Source organism: Mustelus asterias, chromosome 24 (assembly GCF_964213995.1).
Source record: "Mustelus asterias chromosome 24, sMusAst1.hap1.1, whole genome shotgun sequence".
NCBI classification, from domain to species: Eukaryota; Metazoa; Chordata; class Chondrichthyes; order Carcharhiniformes; family Triakidae; genus Mustelus; species Mustelus asterias.
The window spans coordinates 32,647,618-32,670,016 of NC_135824.1; the positions used below are offsets into that span (position 1 = coordinate 32,647,618).

A 22,399-nucleotide genomic window follows, 5' to 3' on the forward strand; every position below is an offset into this window, starting at 1 on the left:
AGGATGGTCCCAGTTGAAAGCTCAGCAGTGTTCAGTTCTGCCATTATAGCTGGTAAACTTTGGCACTATGTATTACAGATAATTGGTGCTCTTGGGTTTTGACTGTCACTCACCTGTTCCAAGAGCTCTCTGCCCTTAAGTAAGTAGATTGTGTTCAGAAGAAGAGAATGAGCTCTACATGTTGAACACAGCAGAGCTCTATCTGCATGATTTCTTAGTAGCTTCAAGATTCTCAATTATTCTTATGGCTGTTAAAAATAAATATTTTTGAATTTGCATATGGATAATACTGTTTTTGCCAATCACCCTCTCAATCTGTCACTACCCAATGAGCCCCTGCCCTGCCACAGTCCCAGACTCACTGTCCTTCAGCCCATTAACACTCTCTGCTCTGGATTTCCATCTCATTTACAATATGGTGCATCAGTAATCCAAACTGTTTGAACTCCACTCACATCTTTTCCCAGTTGTTCTACCTTATTCCTCTGGGTCCACGTTTTGCACCTTCCTCATCCCTATAACCTCCTTCCATGTGACCTAAATATTTCCTTCTCTCAACCCAACAGTATTTTCCTGCTTTCTCTCCATTGCATTGCAAGATGCACTAGGCTAACATAAGAACTAGGATCAAGAGTAGGCCATCTGATCCCCCGAGCCTACTCCGCCATTCAATAAGATCATGGCTGATCTTTTTGTGGACTCAGCTCCATTTACCCGTAACTCTTAATTCCTTTACTGTTCAAAAATCTACCTTTGCTTTAAAAACATTCAACGAGGTAGCCTCAACTGCTTCACTGGGCAGGAAATTCCACAGATTCACAACCCTTTGGGTGAAGAAGTTTGTCCTCAACTCAGTCCTAAATCTGCTCCCCCTTATTTTGAGGCCATGCCCCCTAGTTCTAGTTTTATCTGGCAGTGGAAACAACTTCCCTGCTTCTATCTTACCTCTTCCCTTCATAATCTTATATGTTTCAATACCATCCCCCCTCATTCTTCTAAATTCCAATGAGTAGAATCCCTGTCTACTCAGCCTGTCCCCAAGCCAACCCCTTCAACTCCGGAATCAACCTAGTGAATCTCCTCTGCACCCTCTCCAGTGCCAGTATATCCTTTCTCAAGAAAGGAAACCAAAACTGTACACACTCTTGCAAACAAGGCATCCTCACTAGTGATCTCATGCCTGAAGGGTACTTTGACATTTCAGGCCTGACAGACACCTTAACCATTGATGGCACCTCCTCTCTCATCTCAAAGGTTGCCCCACCCGGGTACATATTAGGCCAGACTTTCCACTCTTGCATATTCGTGTGCTTTCTCCTGTATTCATGTGGTCACATGCTACACCTGAATAACATAAATTAGTAGCAGTCTTTTCTTAAAAGTGTTGCCGATATAGTTTTGCTGCTTATTTTGTTTGCACTTCATGTATAAAAAGCTTGTGTGCTTTATAAAAAAGCTGTTTTTTTTTGACACTTCTAACATTTTTGTTTTGCAGTTTGTCAGTGAAAAAATGGGTGGAGCTGAAGGAACAAAACTAGATGAAGACTTTGTAGAAATGGAGCGGGTAAGTAAAGGTACTTCTGTGAAAGACTTGCAGAGTTAATAGCAAGTCATCAGGTTGGTGGTTAAACATCGTGGACATGTTTCAGATGTTTCTGACAAGTGAAAATAGTTGAAGTTCCTCGGGGTGGCACAGTGGTTAGCACTGCTGCCTCAGTGCCAGGGACCCGGGTTCAATTCCGGCCCCGAGTCACTGTCTGTGTAGAGTTTGCACGTTCTCCCCGTGTCTGCGTGGGTTTCCTCCGGGTGCTCCGGTTCCCTCCCACAGTCCGAAAGACGTGCTGGTTAGGTTGATTGGCCATGCTCAATTTCCCCTTAATGTCAGGGGGATTAGTAGAGTAAATATGTAGGGTTACGAGGATAGGGCCTGGGTGGGATTGTGGTCGGTGCAGACTCGATGGGCCGAATGGCCTCCTGCACTATAGGGACTCTATGACAAGTTTAAACCACTCCTTGTTGATTGTAGAATATGGATTTCATTTATGAAAAGAGATCGGAAATGGTAGGTCTTTTAACTAAAGCTGAAAAGATGATGTGATGCCATCAAGGTTTTGAAAGTTCATCACAAGATAGATGGTCTCATTACAATCTCAGCTGCCAGTGGAATTAATTCATGACCAAGTTTAAATCAAAACGCAAGAAGAATTGAAGGGGAGCTTAGAAGAAAGCTAAGTGCCTTTTGACCTGGTGAGTGGCTAGAGTGTAGAGCCAGCTGGCACAAGCAGGCTGAAACAGAGACCATGGGCTGGATTTCAGAAGGAGGGGGGGGGGTTGGGGGTTGCACCCTCCCCACCTCCACCCTCCATTTCAAGAGTCAGTCAGCAGCTGACATGGTTAAGAGAAGCCTGCCCTGCAGCCATGACGTGCTGCCGGAGGGCTAAACAGGCCACGAGTGAGACTGCCGCCCCCGGCGGGAGGACAATCCGATTGGCCAGCAGCTCTACGTTACCAGCAGCAACAGAACTCCATAGTGGTCACTGCTGGAACTGCAAGCAGACCCTGGGCGAAGGCCGGCATCCTGATCCATGTTCGTCAAGGGTCTTGGATGGGGAATGATTCAGCAGCCTGGGGAAGGGGGTGGGAGGGCTGTTTTTGGTGGCCAGGTGGGAAGGAACAAAGGTGGGGGTGGGGAGGGGGTGCATCTTTTGGGGATGGGGGGGTGGGGGGGGGGGGGGTGGTGGTAGTAGTGTGCAAAGGAAAGCCTGCGATTGCTGTGCCCCCTCCCTTCCCTCTTTACAAAAATATTTGTAAATTCCAGTTTGCCCACTCTCACCTGCCTGCCCATCAACTGTTTGAAGAATGCGGGCCGCTTATTATACAGATCGATGACTCGTTCACCAGCTCAGGTGACCCTTAAATTATTTAAAAATGGTGGTGGGCTTGTTGCCTATCCTGGCACTCGCCCACCTGCTGTCTGATGAGGGACAGCTAGAGGCTGGGTGGGAATGTGTCGGGCTTGCCATCCCTCGTAGTATACACGTGTGTGTCACATTGATACCGACCCCCACACCCCTTGCCAAAACCTGCTGAGGGGCGCGGAGTGGGGGGACTCTGCCGTAACCCTCAGTCCCATAAATTCTTTAAAAGCGAATTAAGTAACAACTTGCAAATAAAGTGCTTGGAAAGTGATTGGTGTTTGGGATTGGATGAGACCACTCATATGGAGAAAGACACCAGCAGCATCCTGATGGTTGTTTTGTTACTGCAGCGTTCTGTGGTTAAGTGTAGTCACTGTATCATACCAAACACAATGGCATTGTTTTAATACTCTGACTCATGCAAGCTTATTCTAAAACATTAGAGTGCCATCTCCTGTCAATAAAATGCAAATACGTGATTATTACCTTCATAGAGCAAATAACTTTTGAATCATAAAATCATAGAATCCCTGCAGTGCAGAAAGAGAGTAAGAAGTCTCACAACACCAGGTTAAAGTCCAACAGGTTTATTTGGTAGCAAAAGCCACCAGCTTTCGGAGCGCTGCCCCTTCGTCAGGTGAGTGGGAGCTGTATTCACAAACAGGGCATATAAAGACACAAACTCAATTTACAAAATAATGTAAATTTACAAAATCATTATTTTATAAATTGAGTTTGTGTCTTTATATGCCCTGTTTGTGAACAGAACTCCCACTCACCTGACGAAGGGGCAGCGCTCCGAAAGCTTGTGGCTTTTGCTACTAAATAAACCTGTTGGACTTTAACCTGGTGTTGTGAGACTTCTTACTGTGTTTACCCCAGTCCAACGCCGGCATCTCCACATCGTGCAGAAAGAGGTCATTCAGTCCATCGAGCCTGCACCGACCGCAGTCTCAGCCAGGCCCTGTCCCCCATGTATTTACCCTGCAAATCCACCTGACACTAAGGGGCAATTTAGCATGGCCAATCAACCTGATCTGCACATCTTTGAACTGAGAGAGGAAACTGGAGCACCCGGAGGAGAACGTGCAAACTCCACACAGTCACTCGAGCCTGCATCGAACCCAGGTCATAGAATCATGGAATCCTACAGTGCAGAAGGAAGCCATTCAGCCCATTGAGTCTGTATTGACCACAATCCCACCCAGGCCCTATCCCTATAACCCTTGCTAGTCCCCCTGATACTAAGGGGCAATTTAGCATGTCCAATCCACCCAACCCGCACATCTTTGGACTCTGGAGAAAACCGGAGCATCCCCGCAGAGGAGAATGTGCAGACTCCACAGAGACAGAGGCCCAAGCCGGGAATCGAACCCGGGTCCCTGACACTGTGAGGCAACAGTGCTAACCATTGTGCTGCCCTAACAAAATTTCTGGTGGGAATGCAAGGGACATTATTGTCCAACTTCTAAAGACATTTTCCCCAAAATCTGCCTCACAATTTATCCCCCGACTGATGGAGCAAAAGGAAAATAGCAACTTACATTTACAATGTGTCTTTAACGTCACAAGGCACTTCACAGGCACATTATCAAACAAAATTTAATGGCATATCACAGAAGGAGATACTGGGTCGGGTGAGCAAAAGCTGGTGAAAGAAGCATGTCTCAAAGGAGGAGAGAGGGTGAGAGAGATGAAGACAGGGAATTCCAGAGCTCTGGACCCATATGGCTGAAAGCAGGGCCAGCAATAGTAGAATAATAAAAATAGGGAATGTCCCTGGGAGTTGGTTCGGAGATCACTAGCCGCTAAGAGGCGATACTCAGTTGTGGTCCAGGGTGATGGACCAATCTTCCCCTTTCTTCCCTCGGGTACCTAAATACATCTTCACTTGCTTATCACGTTAGCTCTCGGTAAACTGGTAATTCATTGCGTTCAGTGTCCACAAAAACTCACATCCTGCTTATGTGCTTCATGATCTAAGACACTAAATTACGTATTTGTAAATTGATGAGTATTAAATTTAAGTTTTTATTTTATTGCCACAAGTAGGCTTACATTAACACTGCAAAGAAGTTACTGTGAAGATCCGCTAGTCGCCACACTCCGGCGTCTGTTCGGGTACACAGAGGGAAAATTTAGCATGGTCAATCCACCTAACCAGCAAGTCTTTCGGACTATGGGAGGAAACCGGAGCACCCGGAGGAAACCCACGCAGACACTGGGAGAATGTGCAAGCTCCACACAGACAGTGACCCAAGCCGGGAACCGAACCTGGGTTCCTGGCGCTGTGAGGCAGCAGTGCTAACCACTGTGCTGCCTGTGCTGCCCTGAAAAGATAGCTATTTAACTGTAGCATGTCCAGCTGCATTTGTATGGTTTAAATACGTGTTGCTGATTTGTTCAATAATAGTATCCACACTTTCGAATCACTGTGAAATCTTTCTGCGTGTATGTTCTACTTATTCATTTTTATAGTCTGCAAATTATCCAAATAAAGTAAAAAGGCAGGAAAGTGATCGATTGGACTAGCCAGCTGTGGACATTGACCATAGCTGGGACTTTCCGCTCCCGTCTGTGATGGGCACCATGGCTGGCAGGAATGAAAAATATCACCAGAGTACGGAAGTCGGTTTTGCAATATCATAAAACCAGTTTGCGATAATGTTGTCAAGCCTGCAATGGCGAGCTGTTTCCCACCGTGCAATGTTGGGAACATATTTAACATAAATTCTAATGTAATAAATACTCATTAAAACGGGTGCACAAGGGAATCATCGCCTGTGGCTGAATCATTCGGGCAGGTCAGCATGCAATTAGGTTTACCTGTTTCACAACAGAATATAGTAAGAAGTCTCACAACACCAGGTTAAAGTCCAACAGGTTTATATGGAATCACGAGCTTTCAGAGTGCTGCTCCTTCATCAGGTGAGTCTCCAAATGACGACCTCCTGCACTGTAGGGATTCTATGATACAGGGAGAGAAGACTATGTTGGCAGTGATAGGAACAACAGAGCCCACTTCGCATACAGGAGGTGAGGCTCACAGAAACATAATGCCTCGGCAGCCTGCAAGATGAAGGGCGTACAGGGCACGCGGATCTTTTCTGACAGTGTCTTCGCTGTCTCCGCATGTCCAGGGATCTCATGGCTCACGCCTGCTACATTCTGGAGGAGTTGATGCCACAGGGATTGGGAAGATGTCTGTTGCCAGTGGCTCCGAAAGTTACCAGCGCTCTTACTTTAGTGGCTCTTTCCAGGGCTTAACTGGGGACCTCTGTGGGATCTCTTAAACTTCCACGCATAAGTTCATCCAAGAGGTAATGGGTGTTGTACTTTATGTCAAGGCCCACAATTACATACAATTTGCAAGAGGTCAGGCAAGAGCTTGGGGGGCCTTGGACACTACACTGAGTAGCCTCCACAACGAACTGTTGGGACTGAGATGATTAACCCCCAGCAACCACAACCATCTTCCTATGTGTTAGATATTACTCCAACCAGTGGAGAGTTTTCCACCTGATTCTCATTGCCTTCAGTTTTGCTAAGGTTCCTTGATGCCACATTTGGTCAAATGCTGCTTTGATTTCAAGGGCAGTCACTCTTCCCTTGCCTTTGGAATTAAACTCTTTTGTCCATATTTGGACCAAGGCTGGAATGAGATTGGGAGCTGAGTGGCCCTGGCAGAACCCAAACTAAGTGTCAATGAGCAGGTTATTGCTAAGTAAGTGCCTCGTACTTCCATCACTTTCCTGGTGATCAGGTGTAAGCTGATAGGGTAGTAATTGACCATATTGGCTTTTGTCAAGGTTTTGTGGATGGGGCATACCCGGGCAATTTTCCATTTTGCCAGATGTAGTGGCTATACTGGACCAGCTTGGCTCGGCGCTCAGCAAGTTCTGGAGCACAAGTCTTCAGTATTATTGCCAGAACATTGTCAGGGCACATAGCCTTTGCAATATCCAGTGCCTGCAGCTGTTTCTTGATATCATATGGAGTGAATCGAATTGGCTGAAGACTAACATCCGGAGGAAGCCAAGATAGACCATCATTTTTACTATTAGATGGTGTGTAGTGGATTTATTTTGGTTTTTGAGATGGTATCTTTATCTTGAATTAATTTTCTGGCTGTTACATTGTGTTTCTTTTGAGTTCTGAATTCTATAGCAATCCTTTCTGAAAATGGTCACCGTCAGCTGTTCCTCAGTCTGAGGATGCGTCCACCAAGTATTGTAAGTTTCTGCCATGGTCGATTCTTAACCTGCAGATCTTTGTGCACAATGGGCAGAATGCCCCACGAGGTATTGGGATCTGGATTGTAGGGTTTGTTCCCTTTTTCCTTCTCACTGTCATTGTATCTCATTGATATCATGATCACGTTGCGGCTCAAAGTATAATGCAGCTTGATGGACAAGTTGACGCCATTTTGAAAGATTGAGTCAAAGAATCCTTACAGTGCAGAAGGAGGCAATTTGGCCCATCGAGTCTGCACCAACGACAATCCCACCCAGGCCCTATCTCTGTAACTTTTCTGCCCTGTTGATCCCTCTGACACTTTAGGGACAATTTAGCATGGCCACCCCACCTAACCTGCACATCTTTTGACCATGGGAGGAAAACGGAGCACCCGGAGGAAACCCACACACACACGGGGAGAACATGCAAACTCCACACAGACAGTGAGAGGCCAAAATTGAACCCAGGACCCTGGCGCTGTGAGGCAGCTGTGCTAACCACTGTGCCACCCATAAACACTACTCTTGCATTGGCCGGGAATCGAACTTGTTGGGGGGGGGGGCCTCCCGCGTGGCGGGCGAGAATTCTACCACTGAACCACCAATGCTGCTGTTGCTGCACCAGCCCCTCATTAGTAGCAAGCTCCTCCCTGTTTATTAGGTCAATGCTGGCACCGCAAGGAGAATTTCAGAGTGACTTTCAAGCTATTTTTTGCCCTCGCCTGGAACATTTGCCATTTGAGAATTGAGAAAACGGGACCTTGCAGGCGAGACTGCACAAATGGCTGAGTCCACCCTATCAAAATTGATTTTGTAAGAGTTTTGCCTGAATATTTGTGGAGCCTTTTGAGAGGGATGGCTGCCAGGTATGGGAAGTGTTCAATGTATTCCAAAGTCTTTTCAACGTCATGAATCCTATCACAGGGTACTGTTGGAAGGCTTGGACAGATATCAGGCCATACAACAAATGAAATGTTTGAAATATTTTTGGGATTAATCCATGGAGCTCCAATTCTAATAGTGTTACACAGACTCTGTTGATCCCTCAGGGGCAGAAATATATATACACCGCACCTTGCCCTGTGTGACTTTTATATCATGATATCAATGAAGAATACTACGCAGATCATGACCTGGGGCTCCATCAGCCCCAAGGTAATCAACTTAAGTCTTCTTAGGGGCGGCATGGTGGCACAGTGGTTAGCACTGCTGCCTCTCCGTGCCAGGGACCCGGGTTCGTTTCCCGGCTTGGGTCACTGTCTGGGTGGAATTTGCACGTTCTTCCCGTGTCTGCGTTGGTTTCCTCCGGGTGCTCCGGTTTCCTCCCACAGTCCAAAGATGTGCGTGTTAGGCGGATTGGCCATGCTAAATTGCCCCTTAGTGTCAGGGTGAGTAACAGGGTAAATACATGGGGTTAAGGGATTAGGGCCTGGGTGGGATTGTGGTCGGTGCAGACTCGATGGGCCGGATGGCCTCCTTCTGCACTGTAGGATTCTATGATTCTACAATACTATGATTCTGCAAACAAATTTGTAACCAGGAAAATTAGGATATTGTTCCATAATTATAATATCCATGAAATACTTTTCTCCATATGGCAACCTTTTCATTTATTTACTTTTTCTTTCATTAGCAGCCTGGGTTACAATCCTGCACTGTGACAGTGTCGTAATTTACCTTGTTTATAGAGTGAACAAAAGTTTGCATTTGGAGTATCGCATGCAGTTCTGGTCACCACACTACCAGACAGATGTAGAAGCTTTGGAGAGAGTGCAGAGAAGGTTCACCCGGATGTTGCCTGGTTTCGGGGGCATTGGCTATGAGGAGAGGTTGAATAAATTAGGATTGTTTTCACTGGAAAGGCGGCGGCTGAGGGGACACCTGATAGAGGTCTACAAAATTATGAGAGGCACAGACAGGGTGGATAGTCAGAGGCTTTTTCCCAGGGTGGAAGTGTCAATTATAAGGGGGTACGGGTTCAAGATGAGAAGGGGAAAGTTTAAAGGAGATTTGCGGATGTGATGTTTTTCACGCAGAGTGGTAGGTGCCTGAAATGCCAGAGGAGGTGGCAGAAGCAGGCACATTAGCAACATGTAAGAGGCATCTGAATGGGTACACAAATAGGGAGGGAATAGAGGGATACAGACTGAGTAAGGACAGAAATTTTATTTAGTTAGGGCATCGTGATTAGCACGGGTTTGGAGGGCCGAAGGGCTGTTCCTGTGCTGGACTTTGTTCTTGCTCTTTGTTTAAGTTTAGAAGAAAGTGGGAGACCAGCTCCATCTGCATTCGCTGCACAACTTGTTGTCCAAAGCATGCTTCCTTTTCAATATTTCATAACCCATGTACTCGCCAGAGATTTATCTGTGCGCATTTCCCCTGGCTTTATTGATCTGAGCTATTACAGAATTTTAGATCCATGTAGCAGAGTTTGAAACCTTTGTGCTTTGAATTTATTCCCATATTTTCACCCTGTTTTCCACGAACAAAGCTCACATTTGTTGTTTGCTTGCTTTAACTAAATAGCAATGAAGAAACCTGGCACTTAAAATATTGGATATTAATATTCTAAGTACATCGGTCTTTCCCTGGTTGACAGATCTGAAACTAATTTATGAGTGGGGTGAAATTGCAAGTGCAACGATGGAAAGTGCTCTGATTTCTAAATGAAAAAAAAATCAACTGAAAAGTTATCTAGAAAAATATTGAGCGTAGATCTTATCAATGCTAAGTGGTAATGTGCTCTTGGAGAACTTGAAGTACTTGCACTATATTACTCACCACATGATTTATACAAATGCATTGACGATAACCATTGCATGCATTCATATTTCATTTTCAAATTAACTCTCTTATTTTTTTCTTATTTTAAGAAAATAGAAGCTACAAGCAAAGCCGTGGTAGAGGTTCTGTCCAAAACCACTGAGTACTTACAACCAAATCCAGGTATGAAAAGATACTTAAAAATATAAATTTCATTTTGCATTATAATTTCTTGTTTTGGTGCTTTTAGGTGAGAAATAAGACATTTCTTGACCACTAGGGTAGGTGTCATGATGATTTGACAACTTGAGAACAGAACATTTCAGTAGATATGGTGAACGGGAGGGACATTGCCAAATGCAATTTAGTTTAATAAAAAGCGATTTATTAAATTTTGGATGCAAGAATGGCAGATGGGATTACAATCTAAATGGAAAAGCTCTAGGCATATGGTTGGGAACAAAAGAATTTAGGGGTCTAGGCACTCATGCCAACACAAGTAAACTTGCAAGATTAATAAAGCAAAGAAGGTATTGGGTTTCATCACAAAGTTGTGATGTATAAAAGTAATGAAGTTCAGTTGCAGTTATCCGTAGTGTTGGTTGTACTTCTTGAATTTTCTGTTCAGTTTTGGGCAGTCATTCTTGCGATGCAGCCCTCCAAGAACACCTGGTGACCAGTTCACCAGGTTGTTGCATGGCTTGAAAAATTGAGTGGTTTTGGGGGGGTGGATCCTGAGCCAAGTCTCCACAAAGTGAACCCAGGAAAAACATCCTTGTATAAACAATTGTGCCAGTGTGGATGTGTTACCCCAAAAGATCATACATGCCAAATTATGTGTTCAAAAGGGAGGGAGGTAGAGAAGATCGTAGAAGGGTCTGACACGTGAAGGGTAAATGTGAGACTCAGTACAGCACAGCCCACATGCTGATGTAAAAGAACACAAGGCCCACACCTAGGGGTCACTGTAATGTTAGACAGAGCTGTGCATAGAAACAAGCATGGAGACAGCTCCTAACTTGGACCTTTTACTGTAACTGTGTATATAGTTTCCAGTATTTTATTTATTAGTGTCACAAGTAGGCTTACATTAACACTGCAATGAAGTTACTATGAAAATCCCCTAGTCTCCACACTCCGGCGCCTGTTCGGGTACACTGAGGGAGAATTTAGCATGGCCAATGCACCTAACCAGCACGTCTTTCGGACTGTGGGAGCAACCGGAGGACCTGGTTACTCCCACAGACACGGGGAGAATGTGCAGACTCCACACAGACAGTGACCCAAGCCAGGAATTGAACCCAGGTCTCTGGCACTGTGAGGCAGCAGTGTTAACCACTGTTCCACCGTGCCACCCAATAGTAGTTAATAACTTAGTTAATGAATAATTACTGTCGAACTTCCTCAGATTGCAAATATCTCAATAAGATGTACCATACTGTGTGCGGCACTGTACACAATGGTGACAGCAAATGAAACAACTCAAACCCTTGCAGAGACTGCAAAAGAAAGTTAAAATTCTGGAACTGAAGGAAAAATCAAAAGAGCATTATCATAGAAGTCATAGAAATCCTACAGTGCAGAAGGAGGCCATTCGGCCCATCAAGTCTACACCAACAACAATCCCACCTAGGCCCTATCCCCATAACCCCACATATTTATCCTGCTAATATCTCTAACCTACGCATCCCAGGACACTAAGAAGCAATTTAGCATGTCCAATGCACCTAACTCGCACATCTTTGAATTGCGGGAGGAAACCGGAGGACCCGGAGGAAACCCATGCAGACACGAGGAGAATGTGCAAACTTCACAGAGACAGTGACCCAAGCCAGGAATTGAACCCGGATCCCTGGAGCTGTGAGGCAGCAGTGCTAACCATTGTGCCATCATGCCACCTATATTCTGACCATTAAAAAAAAACACTCGAGGAGGAAGAGCCATCTTCCATCCTAGTGGACTTCACGGCAAGCCCCAAGAAGGAAGAAGAGAAAAATACCCTATAGGAACAAGCCCACAGTACATCCCCGTAAGAGACAAGTCAACTGCCATTTATCACTACTACTGGGGAATCAACAGAGTGATTAAATACCAAAGAATGAAAAAATAGGATGAAAGACATCTGGATATTAGAATGACCTCTGATTCAGCAAAGGTTATTTGCAGCGACAGAGCTTACCACTCCTTTGACTGTAATGAGAGCAAGATATGGAAGGTTTCCAGACCACCTGAACCTATGAACGGGTTAATAGTAAAATTGTAAATACATGGGGTAATCTGGGATGACCTGTAAATATGTCGGATATAGACTTGGGGGAAGTGTGGTATATAAAGGGGCTGAGTACAGTACTGCCCACAGTGATGTAAGAGAACACGTGACCTGCACCTAGGAGCCAGTATAGTGTTGGACAGAGCAGTGTGTAGAAGCAAGCATGGACAAAGCTCCTAGCTTAGACCTTTACTGTACCTCTGTAAATAGTTTCTATTAGTTAATAAATACTGTTGAATTATCTAAGACTACAAATGCCTCAATAAGACCTACTGAACTGTGCCCAACACCTTACAACGGAGAAAAGGAATGGATTTGTGCTCAAGAGCTTCATTGCTATTGGAACTAATTCTCCTGGTGGTCACAGCTCAGATTTGGCTCATATCGTTCTGAGACTATTCACTAACGAGCATACATACGTCTTCAGCCAATTTTCTATCACTCCATTTGGAGAAACTCTGGCCTGTAATCAGCACTGTCCCACAGCAATATGTCAGGATAAGAATCTTGATGTGTCTCTGATCATGGACACAGACCAGCAGTGCTTTGTGCATTCATGCTTTTTACATTATGCAAAGTAACACGCAAAACGTTTATGTAATTGAACATTTCAGTTTGCAAAACATGCTATTATCATATTCACTTATGTTTGTGCATGTTTTCCCTAACGATGTGAGTTTGAAGAGCTCACAGGGCTAAGGGGGTAATTTTAACATGGGGTGCATTGTGCTACAGATAATATCAAATTAGCCACCCATTATTTCACCGTCCAGTTTTACCTTGTATCGACTTCAATGGAAACCAAAGCCAATCATGGTGTATAATGGGCAGATAATTTAATTTGGCCCCATTTATAGCATTGTGTTAAAGTTGAATAACAAGTTTCTGCTGTCCTCGGGTAAGAAAATAAGAATTGGATATTTTTATTGACATCTAGAATGACTGCGCATCATTTTTCTTTTTGTGTTAGTTTGCTTCTGGTAGATGCATAATTCTCAGTGACTCTCCCATCTTTAGCTGGTGGGGAGCCCTCCCCCCAGGCTGTGAGCATCAGAAATTCAGTCACATGCCGCAGAGTTTTCCAACCTTTAATTATAAAACGGTCAGAAAATCATGCATGCGTAGCCAGCGGGCAAAGCTCCCAGCCTGTGGTGCCAAGTCAGAAAATTACATATTAATGGCTTGATTATTAGACAAAATAAAAACATCTGAAAGCCCCAGGATAATTAAAGATTTCTCCGCAGAAACTCCGCTGTATTTGATACCCCACTTTGAAATTTACAGGTTGCATTAATGTCTCTTCAATGATTAATATCATTTTGAAGCCTACAGAGCCAAGTTAGGTATGCTGAACACCATGTCAAAGATCCGGGGACAGGTGAAAACAACAGGTTATCCTCAGCCTGAAGGTCTGTTGGGGGAATGCATGCTCCGAAATGGAAAGGATCTCGGAGACGACTCCAATTTTGGTGGGTTAATCGGTGACACTCTGTGTAATGCAGTACGCGGTTTTCCATTTATGCAATTATTTAATCGAGCCCAATTGATAACTTATAAACGTGACAAAGATCATTTCAAGATATCATGCATTTTATTTTTGGCGTGGTTGCGAGTAGAATGAATGCAGTGGGGTTTGATCAATTACAGTTTTTGGTGATAGAATTATGTTTAAAAGTCATTCCTAAGGTCATCATTTGTCCAGCTGTGATTCAATAGCGATGGTCCTGCGCACGGCATATATTATGGGGCGGCTCAGTGGCACAGTGGTTAGCACTGCTGACTCACAGCGCCAGGGACCTGGGTTTGATTCCCAGCTTCCCCCGGGCTACTGTCTGTGTGGAGTTTGCATGCTCTCCCCGTGGGTTTCCTCCGGGTGTTCTGGTTTCCTCCCACAATCCGAAAGATCTGCTGGTTAGGTGCATTGGCCGTGCTAAATTCTCCCTCCGTGTACCCGAACAGGCGCCGGAATGTGGCGACTAGGAGATTTTCACAGTAACTTCATTGCAGTGTTAATGTAAGCCTACTTGTGACACTAATAAATAAACTTTTACTTTACTCAGCTTTTGCAATAGAGATGCCTTTCTGACTATTTTGTAAAAGGCTGTATAAAAATATGTATATAGATTTTTTTAAAATATTGAATTTGAAATCTCTCCGAAACATTCCTTTCTGTTGGATTTTATATTTAGATTTCATGGTTTTCTCTCTGATTTTCTCAGGCCCTGCACTAATCGACGTTGGTGAAGCTTTGAAACAAATGGCGGAAGTAAAGGATTCCCTTGACATTGACGTAAAACAGAACTTTATTGATCCACTGCAAATATTACAAGAAAAAGACTTGAAAGAGATTGGGGTGAGTTTTATTTTAATATTTAATTTTAATTGGCATTTGGTGTCACGATCAAAACCACAGGTAATGGCAATATCATATCATAGTTATTGATCCATCAAGTGCTGCTATCTACAATGTGTTTCAAGAGCATCCTGTAAATTAACCTGTAAATGAATTTAAAGAAAAACTATTCTTTTAATCTATTATAGTGTGAGATGAAGCAGATCATTTTAACCCCCCCAAAAAATGGGTGGGTTGGGGTCAGGTGAGATGTTAAAAACATTAAAATTCGCAAACGCCACTGCCTCCAGCCCACCCACACTGGGTTCGACAGAGGCAGGACAGGGGGAAGACGGGCAAGTTCACTCTCCCCAAAGGCAGGTTTCCATTTAAATAAAGGTGGGAGCCTCCCATTTACTATACCTCACAGCTTTAACCCTGGTCAGTCAGGTTTCCCTGACCTTCGGAAAAAGGTTGAGCAGTTTACAGCACTGGTTTGTGGACCAGGGGATGCAAGAGTGCTTTCTCCCTCCCTCCCCTAAGCTTACCAGCTTACCTCCTTTCCTGCTGTCACGCCCTTCCACATCTGCCCCATATCCCCAGCATGCAAACCTCCTAAGATTGGGCACTGCTACTGCCCCCAGCCCATTAAGACAGCAGCAGGTTCCTTACCTGTGTCTCCAGTGGCAACTTGCTCCAAGGTCCTTCTTGCTCAACTGAGAACCAAACCTGGCCAATCAGGCTGTTTTCCAGAGGGGATCCTGTCAGAGAAAAGGCGCCACTCTGGAACTCAAACTCTGAAGCATACAGTGGCATCCAGATTTCAGGCAGCATGGTCGGTGCAGGCTTGGAGGGCCAAAGAGCCTGTTCCTGTGCTGTAATTTTCTTTGTTCTTTGGTTTTGTAATCAAAGCTCCTCTCCTTCACCTACAGAACTCCTGTAGCTCCTGCCAATATCAGGGTTTCTCAAAGATCTCGGAGTTTACTGCAGTTAATTTAATTAAAATAAAATGGAACTAGTAGAAACATGATACAACTGCTGGAGCAGCAGGAAGATGAACTAAGATAGACTTGACTTTCCTGAATTTCTTCTATTAAAACTTAAATACTCAGAATGGCGGACGGAAGCATTTAAAATCAGACCCTAAGCAGACCATCATCAAAATGAACCCTGCACTTGCTGTTTTATGCTTACTTTGTCTGGGGGCCCTGCAAAACCGCTATTCTTCAATTTATTTCTGGTAAAAAGAAAAGCAAGTGTCACCACGAGCTGGTGTGGTGGAGAGCACACATCGTTCACTGACATGACTCATGCCAGATCATCATGTTTTAACAGAATTGGTCAGGAATAGGCACTGATTATTCCAGGAGATGGCCAGGAGTGAAACCATAGTGCATTTTTACTTTCTCTGCCATCAACTTGATGTCATGGTTATACACACGTCCAGGTACACACTAATGGTGGGAGTGGAAAATTAACGGGAATTAAATTTCATGGAATGAAGACCGGATCAGATTGGAGAAGCAAATATTCTGGAAGTCTTTGGGAAAGGCACAGAAAGCTTTTTACCCCATTGGCAGCTTTTGCTAAGGTTCAGTAAGAAGTCTCTCAACACCAGGTAAAGGTCCAACAGGTTTATTTGGAATCACGATAAGATAATTACAGATTCTTCACATTCCAATCTGTAATTATTTTGCAGTTGTGTCGTTGCCTATATATGCTGTGTTTGTGAACCTACCTCCACCCATCTGATGAAGGAGCAGTGCTCCGAAAACTCGTGATTCCAAATAAATCTGTTGGGCTTTAACCTGGTGTTGCGAGACTTTTTTTACTGTGCCCTCCCCAGTCCAACTCCGCCATCTCCACGTCTTTGCTAAGGTTGACCGAGGGGAGGGCAAAGAGGAGAAGGCAAAAATAAAGAACAGTGAACCTTCTATGTGAACATGGATCGATAGATAAGTGACAGCGCAGTTCAGAATCTGACCGATGCTTGAAGACTGCTGAAGCAGAGAGCATCATGAGAGTCATATAGGACGTAGCCCTGTTCAGCGTTCCATAGCACCGAACACATGCCTGCAAGGAAGTGGAGAAAGGCTTCAGATTACAGATGACTAGTGCTGCCACTGGTAGAACCAATTCTATATTATGTTGTGGTCACAGGACCTTGCAAAAGATGGCTCACTGCTACAACTATCTTCCTGATGAGCACATAGAGTAAAAAACAGAATAAGTTATCCTGAAGCAAAACAAAGCAAAGGCTTGATCGGCACGGTGGCACAATGGTTAGCACTGCTGCTTCACAGTGCCAGGGACCTGGATTCAATTCTGGCCTTGGGTGATGACTGTCTATGTGGAGTTTGCACATTCTCCCCATGCCTGTGTGGGTTTTCTCCGGGTGCTCCAGTTTCCTCCCACAGTTCAAAGGTGTGCAGATTAAGTGGCTTGGCCATGCTGAATGTGCAGGGATAGGCTGGAAATGAGGGTCTGGATGGGATGTCCTTTCGGAGAGTCAGTGCGGACTGATGGACCCAATGGCCTCCTCGTGCACTGTAGGAATTTTATACAGCTGAACTCAGATTGGCAACCATCCTTTTGGTATGATAAGGAACCAATGTAAGCCTGATAGAAACAGCATTAAGAGAGGTCTACTTTTTGTCACTCCCCTCCTATCTCAAAGTGTTTATCATGTCTCCCCCCCCACCCCCCCCCCCCCCTGCCGCGCTCTCTCCCCCCCCCCCCCCCCCCCCCCCCCCAAAAAAAACCATCCCACATTTTGGATGGGAGCCCCTATTGGTGATCCCCAGTCAGGACTTAGCTAAGTCCAGTGTCCATTATGTCACATCTGTGCTGCTTTCAAAAGGTAATGGAGATTAAAATCGACCGTGTAGCCTTTCTTGTATGAGTGGCAGTCCATCATATTTCAATTTAAGAAGAAAGTGTTGCGGGGCATGAAACGGGCGTGCAAAATTGATTTGTGGAAAAAGAACTAGCTCGTCCATCACCCCACCATGGCTGGAGCATCAAAACTAAAGATATCTGTCCTTCCCTCCTCTTACCAGTTTACCCCTGCTCCAACACCACCGCTTCCCCTCCCACCAACCATTTAATTTCCCAAAAGAGGCCAAAAAAAAAACGAGAAGAAACCCAGAATCAATGAGGAAAAATGTACTCTGGAAAATTCCTTTCCAGCCCCCCCTTAGAGGAAGGAGTTAACGAGTTCTAAATTGAAAAAATGTTTTGAAAATATAGATTTCTTGACACGTGGAGAACTCATAACATGTTCTTATTTTTATCAGCATCATTTAAAAAAGTTGGAAGGTCGTCGCTTAGATTATGATTACAAAAAGAAGCGTCATGGTAAGATCCCTGATGAAGAGATAAGACAAGCTGTAGACAAGTTTGAAGAATCGAAAGAGCTCGCTGAGATCAGTATGTTCAACTTTTTGGAAAATGATGTAAGTTTACAAAATATGCATACGAACAGAAACTGCTCGCGTTTGCAGTGAACCTACTGCAGCTAAATAAAACCAGCTGCCCAGAAAACCTTGTAAACTACCCAAGTATGATTCAGTTTATTAATCTTAAATAACAGACCTGTAGTATAGTCCAGTAATGTTACTGGACAAGTGATCGAGAGGTCAGGGCAAATGCTCTGGGAGCACGAGTTCAAATCCCACCTCAGCATCAGGATGAATATATATTCAGCTAAAAAGCTGGTCTCAGAAACAATGATGAGGAACTGATGGAGTGTCGCAAAAAACTTATCTCCATCACTACTGTCCGTCAAGGAACCGGTCTGGCCTACAGTTTGGACTCTCCTACAATCAGAGTCTTTTTCCCAGAGTTGGAATGTTTAATGTCTCGGGGAATCTCGCAGTAACTTCATTGCAGTGTTAATGTAAGCCTTACTTGTGACTAATAAATAAACTTTACTTACTTTACTTATACCCGGGGGCATGCACTTAAGGTGAGAGGGGGAAAGTTCAAAGGAGATGTAAGGGGCAAGCTTTTTTACACAGAGTGGTAGGTGTCTGAAATGCGCTGTTGGGAGTGGTGGTACAGGCAGGGATGTTTAAGCAGCTCTTAGATAAGCACATGAATATGCAAGGAATAGAGGCATATGGACCGAGGGCAGGCAGAAAGTATTAGTTTCATTTGGCGCCATATTCGGCACAACACTGTGGGCTGAAGGGCCTGACCCTGTGCTGTACTGTTCTCTGTTCTGTTGCCCTTTGAAATAGCCTAGTAAGCCATTCAATTGTATCAAGCCACTGCTGACGAGTTGAATCAAACTAAAACCAGACAGATAACCTTGCATCGACCTAGACACAGCAAGAACATGCACTGTGCCATCAGCCCCGCAATGTCTTCCTGATCAATAGCTGCGGGATTGTGCCAAAATTGGGAAAATTAATTAATTAAAAAGACAAAGGCTGTTGAGTTGTGCATCTGTCCTATCAAGGCTCCATCAAAGCAATCGCCAAGCTGGAGTTTGCCCGTGCATGAGAAAGTTGAAGAACCACGTGGTGAACTTTGTTACTTCAAGCTGGATAGGGACATGATCCAGAATCACTTGAAACTATGCTCTGAAATCAGCCATCCTTGCTTGCAGCGTACTGTCAGCTTTTGCTCAATGGCAGCGTTCATGGCGATGGTGTAGTGGTATTATCACTGGACAATTAATCCATAAACTCAGCTAATGTTCTGGGGACCTGGGTTCGAATCCCACCATGACAGATGGTGAAATTTGAATTCAATAAACAAAAGAATCTGGATTTAGGATAATTCATGAAACTATAGTCGATAGTCGGAAAAACCCATTTTGTTCACTAATGTCCTTTAGGGAAGGAATTCTGCCGTCCTTACCTGGTCTGGCCTACATGTGACTCCAGGGCCACAGTAATATGGTTGACTCTCAACTGCCCTCTGAACACGGGCAGCTAGGGATGGGCAATAAATATTGGCTAGCCAGCGACACCCATGTTCCACCAATGAATAAAAAATTCTCTCTTCCTACTTAGAAATTTATTGACTCCTGTTCTAAATCAGAGGTTTGAATAACAAATCTAATACTGAAGGAGTACTGCGCTCTTAGAGGTGTGGCCCCTTTCCAAAAAACATCTGCCCGTTCAGGTGCACATAAAAGATCCCATGGTGCTATTTCAAAGAAGAACCTGGACATTCTCCCAGTATTCGGCTTTCAATCATTTTCCTGAAATATGAATCTGGTTATCCATCTGTATTATAATTTAAAACAAGAAATGTTGCTGAAAGTGCTCAGCAGATCTGTGGAGGGACAGAATTTTAAATCAATGACTTGTCATTAGGGCAACTTTTGTATTGATGTTTCTTGCTGTTTGTGCACTAATTGGTTTCCATGTCTCCTCTTGTGGATGAGTCCAGGATTAGGAGGCACTGTTTTAAAATTGGGGGTCACCCTTATAGGACGGAAGTGAGGAGGAATTCTTTCTTTCAGAGAGTTGTGCGACTTGGGAACACACTGCCTCAGAAGGCGGTGGAAGCAGGGTCACTGAAATATTTTTAAGGTGGAGGTGGGTGGATTCTTGTTAGGCAAAGGAATCAAAGGTTACTGGGAGTAGATGGAAATGTGAAACTTGAAACACAAACGGATCAGCCAAGATCCTATTGAATGGCAGAGCAAGCTTGAGGGGCTGAATGGCCTACTTCTGCACCTTTTAGGTATATTTGTATGTTTCCTTACAAGGTGGCCATGATGTGGAGATGCCGGCGTTGGACTGGGGTGAACACAGTAAGAAGTCTAACCTGGTGTTGTGAGACTTCTTACTGTGTCCTTACAAGGTAACAGTGACTACACTTAAAAATAAAATGATTTGGAAAGTCTTGAGGTTGTGAAAGGTGCTACGGAAATGTTTTCTTTCCAAAGATGTGCGGGTTAGGTTGATTGGCCATGGTAAATTGCCCTTAGTGTCAGGGGGACTAGCAGTGGGGCTACGGGGGTAGGGGCTGGGTGGGATTGTGGTCGGTGCAGACTTGATGGGCCAAATGGTCTCCTTCTGCACTATAGGGATTCTATTCTATGATTCCATTTCTTTCCTTTTGCGCTTGTATAACGTTAGCTCTTTATCCACCATGGAGTTTTAGCTGTTGCAAAATTACAGTTGATATTTGTGTTGTTTGATCAAAATAATTTTGCTTTTAACTTCAATTAACTGCATTAATTAAAGTGCTAAACAGGTGTGGATCATATAAATCAGAATTGTATTCATACCTCAAAGTCTAATACTGAATTTTGTACAGATTTCAATATATTAGCAAAATTACTAGTGTTAGCTGCAAAACATTACTTGCTATGACCTAAATAGTTTCTTGAACTAAAGGCTGACTATCGTAGAAAATTTTAATTCCTACAGTCCAATATTTAATCTGATATTTTTGAAATACATTAGTTCCTGTGAAGATTGTCTTTTAAAAGGCTTGTGTTTTGACCATTTTAAATTTCAGCTTACATAGAACGAGAAAAATTGGATAATGTCTCTATTAAAAGAAAGTTTCAGCTGCAGGTGAGCAATGTGCAGATGTTTAGCTGAAAAATGAACACTTGCCCTACTGAGTAAAATGAAACTCCTGGTAAGCACAAAAAATGCTGTGACTAAAGCTTCTAGGAATTAAACCTCTGTCAACCTTCTTGTGTCTTATGCCCCTCCCAAAATTAATCACAAACTTGCTTTGAATAATTTTGATAACCAGTCATCTTATCTTGCTAAAGAAGTTTCCTCTTTCCTTTAGGTAGAGCAAATAAGTCAACTGTTAGCCCTAGTGGAAGCAGCACTGAACTATCATAAAGAATCCACTACAATTCTGGAGGAGCTTCATAACACACTACAGCACAGGTGAAATTGTCAACCATGTATGCTACTAATCCTTCTTCAAAAGATCTGGGGGTGAGGCGAAGGGCGGTGTGGCACTTTGCCCTTTCAAATTCAGGAAGGAAGAATAGAATGCAAGAAACAAAAGACAAAAATAAGTTCCGAACCTGCTAAAAGGGTTGATGAATTTCACCTTTCACGATAATTGGAAAGTAAAAGCCCCTGGCCAGCTGCTAATGTTAGTCATTTCAGCATTACTGTGCTCCCAGCAACAAATTCTGTTCAAGAATGTGAATTGGAGAATCAGGCTAACACTTTCATATCCCTATCACTGATTCCTATTTCCTTCCAATGCACTCCTTCACTAGGTGCACAGGGCTATTGATTAAACTTAAATACTTTTAGTGGGTTTTTTTCTGGCTCAATTTGACCTCATTTTGACCTCAATAATGAAAAAGGAAATTTTCTAACAACAGGAAATATCTACCTTCTCGGACTTGTACCACCTTGAATTTGTAGTGAATAATTTTCATCATCATCTAAACTTTCCTTCTTTCTCTTCCCCCTGTTAAACAGGTTTTATTTTGTTTGCAGAAAAAATGTATCCTTGTGTGTAAACCTCTCGTCCCATATTTGAAGCAAGCAAGTGTGAACATGGTATAATGTAGTTAACAGTCGCAACATAGGATTAACTTCCTTAAGAAACAATGGCAGGAACCTTACCAGCATTCACGCTGGTGGAATTTTCCCATCCCGCCACAGTGAATGGGGATTTGGCTGGTCACTAAATTCTCCGACCTTGTGGCATGAACACCCAATGAATTTAATTCTCAATCTAGATCCCACTTAAATTTCATTCTCCTCAGTTGACAAGTAATTAGGCCGCAGGATATTAGACTACAACACAGGATATGATGGCCTGACATTTCCCTCTTCAATTTTGGTGAAAGTCATTTCTTTTTGTTTTAAATAGATTGACATCGTCACTAAAGTAGTGGAAACAGGAATTTCAAACAGTCGTATTGAGCATTTAG

At 43.8% G+C, this 22,399-nt stretch overlaps 1 protein-coding gene across 7 annotated transcripts in view; it reads left to right on the forward strand.

Moving 5' to 3' along the window:
* The window catches only part of sh3gl3a (SH3-domain GRB2-like 3a), a 132,489-nt gene that overhangs the window by 104,664 nt on the left and 5,426 nt on the right, over nucleotides 1-22,399 (forward strand). For 3 of the 7 annotated variants that reach the window (XM_078241537.1, XM_078241536.1, XM_078241541.1), the window contains exons 2-7: nucleotides 1,496-1,564; nucleotides 10,027-10,099; nucleotides 13,511-13,654; nucleotides 14,405-14,538; nucleotides 17,814-17,972; nucleotides 21,286-21,389. In XM_078241537.1, the coding sequence (XP_078097663.1) occupies nucleotides 1,496-1,564; nucleotides 10,027-10,099; nucleotides 13,511-13,654; nucleotides 14,405-14,538; nucleotides 17,814-17,972; nucleotides 21,286-21,389 (683 nt within the window). Of the gene's footprint in view, nucleotides 1-78; nucleotides 140-1,495; nucleotides 1,565-10,026; nucleotides 10,100-13,510; nucleotides 13,655-14,404; nucleotides 14,539-17,813; nucleotides 17,973-21,285; nucleotides 21,390-22,399 lie in introns of all 7 variants that reach the window. The other 4 variants (XM_078241540.1, XM_078241542.1, XM_078241538.1 and 1 more) reach the window with 3 other exon arrangements.